General features: G+C 43.3%; 1 protein-coding gene across 6 annotated transcripts in view; it reads left to right on the forward strand.

The window, feature by feature from the left end:
* The window catches only part of UBE2F (ubiquitin-conjugating enzyme E2F (putative)), an 80,464-nt gene that overhangs the window by 17,418 nt on the left and 51,645 nt on the right, over positions 1-11,401 (forward strand). For 5 of the 6 annotated variants that reach the window (XR_001006110.1, XM_011980305.1, XM_011980307.1 and 2 more), the window contains one exon: positions 7,876-7,905. The exons of the other annotated variant lie outside the window; for it this stretch is intronic. Coding sequence is in view for 4 of the 5 variants with exons in the window: in XM_011980305.1 (XP_011835695.1) it covers positions 7,876-7,905 (30 nt within the window). In the remaining variant the exon portion in view is untranslated. The remainder of the gene's footprint in view (positions 1-7,875; positions 7,906-11,401) is intronic. 6 annotated transcript variants of the gene reach the window in all.

The raw sequence follows: 11,401 nt of genomic DNA on the forward strand, positions 1-11,401 counted from the left end.
CCTTTTCCCGAGCACCCCATGTGTGCCCAGCCACAGTGCCAGCTACTGAGCTCATAGGGTTGGGGCAGGTTACATGGCCCCTGCCCCCAGGTGTGCACGGTCAGGGAGCAGGTGGCAAGGAGCCAGCAGGAGCCCAGTGTTGTAAGGGTCAGGGCAGGAGGTGAGTACGTGCTGTGCGGGGGCCTTTGTGGTGATCAGGTGGATTTTGCAATCTGATATTTCAGTGTAGTCATGCTTCAAATGGGTCCTGTGGTTTGATCTTTAGTTAGAAAGGAAAAGAGTCTAATTTATCAGAAGGAAGTTATGCAGCCACAGAATTGTGCAAGGTGTCAGCCAGGTGCCTCCCAGAAATGCCAGGCCACTGAGTGGTAGACGTGTTAGCATCTTGGGATAGGCAAGACTTGAGCAATTTTAAAAGTATCTTCATTTCTCATTACCCTGTAGGTGGGTGGCGTTCTTCAGGTGGTGACGGTGTGCAGAGAAGGGCCGCTGCTTTGCCCACAGGCTGCCAAGCTTTGCTTATAGTCTTACTGTACCTTGACTCTAAGGTGATAACTGTTGATGTTAGTGAATTCTAATTTGCCCTCATTGGAAGTGCGGCAAAACTTCTTGTCATTTGTGACAACTCCCTGAGAGGAGCACTGTGGGAGTGTGCCTGGCTTACTTTATATTCTGCCCCGGTAGAACTAAAATGCCAGGCATCTGTATTGAAATCCTCTGCCCCAGGATTGTAGCCCTTGCTTGCACTGTCTCTAGGAGCAGAAGCCTGCAGGGACTCTGACTGTGGTGGGGTCATTGGTAGGCTGGGTCCAAGAGCTCCCTCAGCCTACCCTCCTTCTGTGACTGAATTGCACCAAACGTGCAAATGTGAGCCTGATGCTCATCTTGGAATTTGATTTTTTTTTTTTTTTTTGGAGACAGGGCCTTACTCTGTCGCCCAGGCTGGAGTGCAGTGGCACGATCTCAGCACACTGTCACCTCTGCCTCTCTGGCTCAAGTGATCCTCCCACTTCAGCCTCCTGAGTAGCTGGTACTACAGATGCATGCCACCACACCTGGCTAATTTTTGTATCTTTTGTAGAGACAAGGTTTCACCATGTTGCCCAGGCTGGTCTCAAACTCCTGAGCTCATGCAATCTGGCCTCCTCAGCCTCCCAAAGTGCTGGCATTATAGGCATGAGCCACTGCGCCCAGCACTGGGAGAGAATTTTAAAAATTCAGAGACCTAAGTTCTACCTGAAACTCTTGATATAATTGGTCAAAGTTAGGGATGGGGCATTAGGATTTTTAAAAGCTCAGCAGGTACTAGATTGTGGTGATGGATACGTAGCTCCAAAATTTACTACAATTCACTGAATCACTTACTTAAAATGGGTCTATTTTACAGTATGTAAATTGGTCCCTGACAAAGTTGTCAAATGTCAAACCAGCAAAACACTCCCCAGATGACGAATGTGCAGCCAGGGCTTCCGTTCCTTTCTTCGTCAGGTGTTGTCTGGCATCTTTCTGGCTGTCACTCTGCTAGCTCCTGAGTGCCTCTTGCTCCCGCACCCCTGTCCCCATAGGAGAAAGGGCCTGGTTCTGTTGCCCATTTCTTCCCACTCCTCCGTCCTACCACATCACAGTGTTTAGCACTGGTCAGTGGCCTCACTCCTCATTGTCCCTCTGTGTCCAGACCTCGGCCCTTCCCTTGTCACTAGACTGTCCTCTTGAACCATTTGCTTCTGGAATGCTGGCCCCTCTGCTTGCAATCCACAGTTGCTTACCATGCCCTCTGGACACATTTCTAAATTCCCTTAGGAAAAGCTGGGTGACAGGAGTTATGACTCTCTACTGAGGTGGCTTGGGCCACTGCCACAGAGTCATGCCAGGGAAAGCTGGATTCCAGTGGCCAGCATCAATCTCTCAAAAGAAGGGCCCTAAAGAACAGTTTCTTGTAAATTCTAATCAACAAAATATAAATAATACAGAATAAAATATGTTAGTATTTGCTTTAAGATCAGGTTTAATTATATAGGTAACCCTTATTTAAAAGTGATCACTATGAACAACTCATTTGCTCTTCACCTGTGTAGGTCACACCTGTCAGATGTGACCAGCGTTGGGTGGTGTGGTCCCAGGCTCTGTTGTCTTCCTCTACCCTCTGCCCTTCCCACACGTCGCTCTAAGGAAGGACAAAATCTGGCCCATTGGAAAGGCAACTATGTATCAGTGTGGGCATGAGAAGAATAATGGTGAACCTTTCCTAGGATCACCATCATTATATTTTGTTAATATACGTATATATTTTAAGTTTTTGTAGCGACAGTCTGACTGTATTACCCAAGCTGGTTTGAAACTCCTGACTTCAAGTGATCCTCCTGCCTTAGCCTCCCAGAGTGCTGATATTATAGATGTGAGCCACTGCACACAGTCAAGGGAATATTTTTTAATGTAGGGGCCACTACATAAGACTGCCAGGAAGATAGACTCCCAGGATTGTATTTAGTCACAGAACTTGCTCAATTTCTTTTCTTTTTCTTTTTCTTTTTCTTTTTTTTTTTGAGACGGAGTCTCACTCTGTCGCCCAGGCTGGAGTGCAGTGGCGTGATCTCGGCTGGTTCACACCATTCTCCTGCCTCAGCCTCCTGAGTAACTGGGACTACAGGTGCCTGCCACCACGCCTGGCTAATTTTTTGTATTTTTAGTAGAGACAGGGTTTCACTGTGTTAGCCAGGATGGTCTCTATCTCCTGACTTCATGGTCTGCTCGCCTCGGCCTCCTAAAGTGCTGGGATTACAGGCATGAGCCACCGCGCCCTGCCAGAACTTGCTCTGTTTCTAATCATGGCAAGTGGGTGATGAACTCTTTCTCCTCTTCTCCCCATACTCAGCTTCGCTGAGGAGATCTGCCCTTTTTCTCAGTGTGAGAAGGCTTGCCCTGGCCAGAACATGTCCTGGCCCTGAGAGGGAGCTACTGTGGGTGGGCCTCTCCCTTTCTCTAGCTCCTCCATTGTTTTCACCTTTGGTGCCCCTTCCACATACCTGGGCCCTAGAACGAGTGCATTTAATGGGCCAGTTGCCTCTATACAGGTGCTTAGTTGTTGCATATAAATAGCTGAGATCAGAGGCCTGCAGGTCTCCTGAACCCCCAGCCTTGGAGTAGAGCCCTCAGCCAGCCTTCTCACTCCTCCACTCGGTGGTCAGCTTTGCAAGCATTCTGGCCTCCATTACCCCTTCCCCTTGCTGCCTTTCCCCACTTCCCTTCTTGAAGGAATTGTTGTGCTGCAGCTATGTTGACCACACATTTGGTTCTTCGCTTCATACTCTGCGTTCCATCTCTCTTCCTGCTTTCCTGCTATTTTGAATGCCAGTCCGCAAGGTCTGATCCACTTCCGACGGCCTTTCCCCTTGGACGCCCTGTGCTCTTTCAATGAATCACCACGTTCCTGATGGCTCTTCTGCTTTTCGGCATGTTTCTCATCTGTCACTTCCACCGTTCCTTGGCCATTGCTTTCTCCAAGGTTCTTTTTTCTCCCTTTTGTTGACCTTACCCAGTCTCGTGATGACAGGTGGCATCACTTTGCAGGTACCCCTCACCTTTGCCCTTTTTGTGCCCCCAGCCTTGTTCTCCTCCTCTTCCTCCCCCTCCCATGCTACTCCTCTTCCTCCCCCTCCCCTACTCCTTCTCTTTGTCTCTAGTGGCTTTCTGGCACTCCCACATCCCAGCTCATCACCCCTGGGTGCTATCTTTGACACCCTCCACCCGCTTACAGTTGCCAGAACCTCTCCATTCTGTTTGCTCTGAATTCCCCCAAGCTTTTCTGCCTTTGCCAGGTGCTTGCTGCCCATCTCTTAGGTCACCTGGCCTGCACTTTGCCCTTTCTAAGGTTGTCCTCTTTAGGCAAAGGTTAGAAACTTCTGTTCAGAAATCTCCAATAGCTCTCTCCACGCTCCTGTTTCTACCTTTCTACTTTGTTTCCCAGTGCTCACCTGTTGTTTTGGGACCTTTCTTCTGGCCACACTGGATGCTGTCTGGTTTCTGTGCTTTTCCATGCGCTATGCTTTCACACATTGCTAATTTGTCGGCTTGGAATACTCCTCTCTTCCCCTAACTCTGCAGGACTAAATTTTATTTACTTGCCAAAGCCCAACCCAGAAACCTCCTCCTTCCTTAGTTCCCACAGCTGGAGAGAATCTCCCTGGCCCAAAGACCCCAGAGCACACTACTTTCTGTCTGAGGCACAGAGGACTTTGCCAGGTCAGTTATTTCAGAGTGTACCCTTCCCCATGCCCTGCTAAACTGCAGGTTTTTATTTTTAATTAATTAGTTGTTTATTATAAATATTTAAGGTATACAAGACGACTTTTTTTTTTTTTTTTTTTTTTGAGGTGATCTCACTTTGTTACCCAGGCTGGAGCACAGTGGGGCGATGATTGCTCATTACAACGTCACACTCGTGGATTCAAGTGATCTTCCCACCTCAGACTCCTGAGTAGTTGGGACTACAGGCATGCGCCACCATGCCTCACTCTTTGTTTGTTTTTTTGTTTTAAGAGGTTAGGAGGTTGTGGAAAAAGGCTAAAAAAAAAAAAAAAAAAAAGAGAGACAGAGATCGTGGTCTCACTGTGTTGCCTAGGCTGGTCTCAAACTCCTGGCCTGAAGCAATCCTCCTGCCTCGGCCTCCCAAATCACTGGGATTACAGGCATTAGCCACAGTGCCTGGTCCAGTATGCTGCTTTGATAAACATAGTAGGGGCCGGGCGCGGTGGCTCAAGCCTGTAATCCCAGCACTTTGGGAGGCCGAGGCGGGTGGATCACGAGGTCAGGAGATCGAGACCATCCTGGCTAACATGGTGAAACCCCGTCTCTACTAAAAATACAAAAAACTAGCCGGGCGTGGTGGCGGGCACCTGTGGTCTCAGCTACTTGGGAGGCTGAGGCGGGAGAACGGCGTGAACCCGGGAGGCGGAGCTTGCAGTGAGCCGAGATCATGCCACTGCACTCCAGCCTGGGAGACACAGCGAGACTCCGTCTCAAAAAAAAAAAAAAAAAAAAAGATAAACATAGTAGGTTGTTTACTACAGTCAAGTGAATTAATATATTCATCTTCTCATATAGTTTACCTTTTTAAAAATGATAACACCTGAATCTACTCCGTTGACAAATTTCCAGCATATAAAACAATATTATGAACTATAGTCATCATGCTGTACTTCAGGTCTCTAGACTTATTCATCCTACATAACTATAACTTTGTATCCCCCCATTCTGCCCCTTCCCTGCTCCCATGCCCTAGTCACCACCGTTTTCTGTTTCTTCATTTTGACTTTAGAGTCTACATATACGTAAGATCATGTAGTATTTGTCTTTGTATGTCTGGCTTATTTTATATATCATAATGTCTAGATTTACCCATGTTGTTGCAAATGGCAGGATCTCTTTTTAAAGGCTGAACGGTGTTCCAGCATATATACAATGTATACCACAATTTCTTTATCCAGTTGTCAGTGACACTTAGGTTATTTCAATATTTTGCCTATTGTGAATAATGCTCCAATGAACATGGAAGCGCAGATATCTGTTCGACATACTGATTTTGTTTTCTTTGGGTAGATAACCAGAGTGGGATTGCTGGGTGATATGGTAGTTCTATTTTTAATTTTTTGAGGAACTTCCATACTGTTTTCCATAATGGCTATACCAAGTGTACAGTCCTGCTATCAGTATACAAGGGTTCCCTTTTTTCCACCTTCTTGCCAACATTTATCGCTCTTTTTGATAGCAGCCATTCTAACAGGTATGAGGTGATTTCTCATGATTTTGATTTGTATTTCCCTGATGTTCAGTGATGTTGAGCACCTTTGCATATATCTGTTGGCCATTTTTATTTCTTCTTTGGAGATGTGTCTATTCATGCTTTTTGCCCGTTTAAAAATTTTTTTTTTTTTTTGCTATTGAGTTGTGTGATTTCCTTATATATATTTTAGATATTAATCTCATTGAATATATGATTTGTAAATATTTTCTCCCAATTCATAGACTACCTTTTCTTTTTCATTTTCTTTTTTTTTTTTTTTTTTTGAGACAGGGTCTGTTTGTCACCCAGAGTGAGTGGTGTAGAATGCTGTGGTGTGGTCCCAGCTCACTGCAGCCTCGACCTCCCAGGCTCAGATGATCCTCCCACTTCATATCTTGAGCAGTTGGGACTATAGGTGTGTGCCACCATGCCCCATTAATTTTTGTATATTTTGTTAAAAAAAAAAAAAAAAAGATTTTGCCGTGTTGCCCAGGTGGGTCTTAAACTCCTGGGCTTAAGCTATCTACTCACCTGACCTCGCAAAGTATTGGGAATACAGGCGTGAGCCACCGTGCCTGGCACATAGGCTACCTTTTTATTTTGCTGAGTGTTTCCTTTACTGTACAGAAGCTTTTTAGTTTGATGTAATCCCACTTGCTTATTTTTGCTTTTGTTCCCTGAGCTTTTGGTGTGATATCAAAAAAATCATTGCCAAGGCCCATGTCAAGGAACTTATTCCCTATCTTTTCTTCTAGGAGTTATATACTGTCAGGTCTTACATTTAAGTCTTTAATTCATTTTGAGTTGATTTTTTTTGTATGGTATAAGATAAGGAGCCAGTTTTATTTCCTTGCATGTGAATATCTACTTTCCCCAACACTATTTATTCAAGGAGCTATCCTTTCCCCATGGTGTTTTCTTGGTACCTGTGTCATAAATTAGTTGACTTGTGTATGCTTAGGTTTACTTCTGGACTCTCTTTTCTGTTCTATGTGTCTATTTTTATGCCAGTACTGTGCTGTTTTGATTTCTGTAGCTTGAAATCAGAAAGTATGATGCTTACAACTTTGTTCTTTCTCAAGTTGCTTTGGTTTTTCAGGGTGTTTTGTGATTCCAGACAAATTGTAGAATTTTTTTAAAAATTTCTGTGAAAAATGCCATTGGAATTTTGATAGGGATTGCATTGAATCTGTAGATTGCTTTAGGTAGTATGGACATTTCAACAATATTAATTCTTTTAATATATGAACGTGGTATATCTTTCCATATATTTATTCGTGTCTTCTTTAATGTCTTTCATTAATGTTTTACAGTTTTCAGTATACAGATCTTTTATCTCCTTAAATTTATTCCCAAGCGTTTTATTCTAAAGTGTGTGTGTGTCTGTGTGTGTGGGGGGGGTGGGGGGCGGTTCTTTAGGGCTTTCTGCATATAGGATCATGTCACCTGAAATTGGGATAATTTTCTTTTTTTCTAGTTTGAATGCCTTTTATTTCTTTTTCTTGTCTGATTGCTCTGGTTTAGACTTCTAGTACTGTGTAAACTAGAAGTGGTGAGCAGGATTGTGGTGGGGGTTTGCAGTTTTGTCCTGCAGAGGGGTGCTGGGCTTAAACACCAAATGAGTGGCTGGTAGAAGAGGAACTGGGATGTCTGAGGCCCTTTGGCAGAGGACTGGGGCCAAGAAATGCAGCTATGAGGGGATAACTAGAAGATAGCGTTGGGAACAGACATAGACACAAGGTGCATATAGATCAGATTTTGAGAGGACTCGTTCCAGTACTTGGAACCACTTTTAAAAACACTGTAGTAACTGGCTACCTGTAGGTCATTTCTGTGTTAATTTAAAATGTTTTTCTTTTACATTAAAGTGAATATTCAAGGACTTTTGACTGAATTTGTTGGCCTTCTGCAGGTCACTTTGTATATCGAAAGCAGCTAAATGGCTTAAAGTCTAAACTTTAGACTAGGGTTTATTCAGTTCTTTCAGTTTATTTTTTTTTCTTCAGTGTTCTAGAGGAAATTGCCAATTTAGAACTGGTGATTTTATGTGGAGTAATCGACTAATATTAATAACAATAATTTCTTTGTTTCTACAGAGGTTGCAGAACTTGAAGCTAATTTACCTTGTAAGTATAGCATCCCCAAACGCTAAGTACTGTGAAATAATTGCATGAAGAAAACTTTTTATGTCTTAATAACCTTGTATAGTAAAAAGCCTATTTTTCATGTACGTTAGGAATGAATTTTAATTTTCTGTGAAAAGGTAGGATTTTTTCAAATATCTAATAAGAACAAGGTAGGCCAGGCATGGTGGCTCATGCTGCTAATCTCAGCACCTTGGGAGGTGGAGGCAGCTGGATCACTTGAGGTCAGGAGTTCGAGAACAGCCTGGCCAACATGGTGAAACCCTGTCTCTACTAAAAATACAAAAATTAGCTGAGCATGGTGGTGCATGCCTGTAGTCCCAGCTACTTGGGAGGCTGAGGCACTAGAGTCGCTTGAACCCAAGAGGCCGAGGTTGCAGTGAGCCAAGATTGCGCTGTTGCACTCCAGCCTGGGTGACAGAACGAGACTCTGTCTTAAAAAAAAAAAAGAAAGAAGAGCAAGGTTCTGCCATCTTTTTGAGTGCTTTCTATCTCTCCTTAGCATAGCAGAGGTGCATTTGGTTAGGTTTTTGCCTCTTACACATGCATTCTGTCCCACATCCACTTTGAGTGAAAAAGTATATAAATCAATAATAGTTCCATTTTTGTTAGGGATGATACCAGTTTTTTGGCAAAGTGCTTATTTGTAACTCGTCTGCATGTTTGAGGGGTGGCTGCACTGCCTTGCTGTCAGTGGATGTCCATCTTGCTTGATTGTTTCTGCCCTAGACACACAAGGTCAACATGCAGTCTTCGCTCATGAGCACGGTACGTTTGGAAAGCCCATTTATCAGGCAGTTCACTTTTGTAATATATGTCATATTTTTTTTTCCCTATCATTAATCTTCTTCCAAACCCTTGATTATTTCAAAAGATCATTAAAGCCTGAAAGATTTGATCATTTTAGTATTTTTTTAATTACAACTTTTTGTCATCATACTTCCTTTAAAATTCTGAGGCTGAGGATGTCTGTGGATGATGGTGAAGCATTTTATAAGTGGGTCTGCTGGTTTGGGTGAGTGCTAGAGAGAACTTAGGGTTGAATGTAGAGGTATCTCTGACATGGGGCAGGGCAGAGCCCATTCCAGTCTCCATCTGAAGTTGGAAAGATAATGGTGGGTTGCAACCTCTACATGGTTGTGAAATCAGTTTGAGAGGGTAAGTATGTAATGTTTCTTAAAAAAGTATTATTATTTTCAAGACAGAGTCTCACTCGGTCACCCAGGCTGGAGTCTGCTTCCTAGGTTCAAGCAATTCTTGTGTCTCAGCCTCCCGAGTAGCTGGGACCACAGGCACGTACCACCATGCCAGGCTAATTTTTGTATTTTTAGCACAGATGGGTTTTTGCCATGTTGGGCAGGCTGGTCTCAAACTCCTGGGCTCAAGTGATCTGCCTGCCTCGGCCTCCCAAAGTGCTGGGATTATAGGCGTGAGCCACCGCTCCCAGCCAAGAGATTATTTTCAACATGAAATTTATGGGTAGGTATAGTGAGTTGTGGTATAAAATATGTTTCTTACTATGGATCTCAGTTGAAGGTGTTTTGAAAGACATTGGATTGCTTGACCTCAAAGTTTTCTTCAACTCAGAAATGAGGCAATATCTTGAGATTCTGTTAAAAGGTTATCTTTTTGGCTGGGTGCAATGGCTCACGCCTGTATTCCTAGCACTTTGAGAGGCTGAAATGAGTGGATCATTTGAGGTCAGGAGTTTGAGACCAGGTTGGCCAACATGATGAAACCCTGTCTCTACTAAAAGTACAAATTTAGCTGGTTGTGGTGGTGTGCACCTGTAATCCCAGCTGCTTGGGAGGCTGAGGCAAGAGAATTGCTTGAACCCAGGAGGTGGAGGTTGCAGTGAGCTGAGATTACGCCACTGCACTCCAGCCTGGGCAACGGAGTGAGACTGTCTCAAAAAAAAAAAAACAAAAACCACAAAACACAAAAAGATTATCTTTCTACCCACTGAAATGTTTACAGATGAAGTGGTTTGCTTTAAAATGCTACAGGAAGACAAACAAGTAACTGTGGTGGGGCAGGATAGACAAGCAAGATTGGCAGAATGTTGAAGCTGGGGGATGGGTTCATTATACTCTTCTCTTTTATTAGGACATTTGCCTCATAAAAATAAAATAACTCCTCTGCTTTCCACTCCCATCTTATCTTCCCACAGACCCCCAGCTTGAGCCTGTATGTATATGTAAACTTTTTTTTTTTGTTTTTTTTATAGACAGGATCTCTCTTTGTTGCCCAAGTTGGTGTACAATGGCATGAGTGTGGCTCACTGCAGCCTCAACCTCCTGGGCTCAAGTGATCTTCCCACCTCAGCCTCCTGAGCAGCTGAGACCTCAGACCTCAAGTGCATGCTACTACACCTAGCTAATTTTTTAAAATTATTATTATTTTTTTTGTAGAGATGAAGTCTCCTGGGTTGCCCAGGCTGATCTCAAACTCCTGGGCTCAAGTGATCCTCCCACCTTGGCCTCCCAAAGTGCTGAGATTACAGGCACGAGCCACTGTGCATGGCCAACACATACAGACATTTAATCAAAATCACAGAAAAGGTCTCACTTATAAATGGTTCATTCATCCTTGATATGTATCTTACAGAGATTGTTGATTTTTAACCCATAGAGTGTACTTTAAAAACAAGAAAATTTATGACTGGCTTTCAGTCATAAATTGTAACCGCATACCTTAGGTTTGAAAGAACCATGGCACATCTTCCTAGCCCTATGGCTATGGTGTCAGATAAAAAGACAGCATGTTCTCTGCCTCTTCTTTTGTTCTTTCTCCCTACCTTCTCTCCTAATCAAAGAGGGGGGAAATTATATCATTTTAAAAGCCATGCTTTCCAAAAGTATGTCTCATTATTCTAAAGAGAAAACAAGAAGCCACCAATGCATAGCCCTTCACTATCTGTTTAATTATCTTTCTAACATATTTACAAAGGCTAACAAAATAACTTGCCTTGTATCAGTACCACTTAGTAACTATTCATAACTAGTTTAGAGCTCTGTACATGCAAGTTTGTAGAGGTTTCTCTGCAAAAAGATTTAAAATGTTTCTTCCAGATAGACTGAAATATTATTAGAGGCTTAGATAGTGCATGCCTACATGTAGATAAAAAGCTTAATTCTAGTGAATTGAACTAGAACAAAAACCTGACTGTTAACATTTTTTTTTTAAACTTAACCTTTCTTTTCTCTCTTTTTTTTTTTGAGATGGAGTCTTGCTCTGTCACCCAGGCTGGAATGCAGTGGTGCGATCTCGACTCACTGCGACCTCCACTTCCTGGATTCAAGTGACTCTCCTGCCTCAGCCTCCTGAGTAGCTGGGATTAGAGATGCCTGCTACCACGCCTAGCCAATTTTTGTATTTTTAGTGGAGACGGGGTTTTGCCAGAATTACAGGCATGAGCCACTGCACCTGGCATAGTTTTATTGCTTTTTAATCCACTTTGATAATTTTTTTTTTTTTT

Source organism: Mandrillus leucophaeus, unplaced genomic scaffold, assembly GCF_000951045.1.
Source record: "Mandrillus leucophaeus isolate KB7577 unplaced genomic scaffold, Mleu.le_1.0 Scaffold21, whole genome shotgun sequence".
Classification (NCBI taxonomy): Eukaryota; Metazoa; Chordata; class Mammalia; order Primates; family Cercopithecidae; genus Mandrillus; species Mandrillus leucophaeus.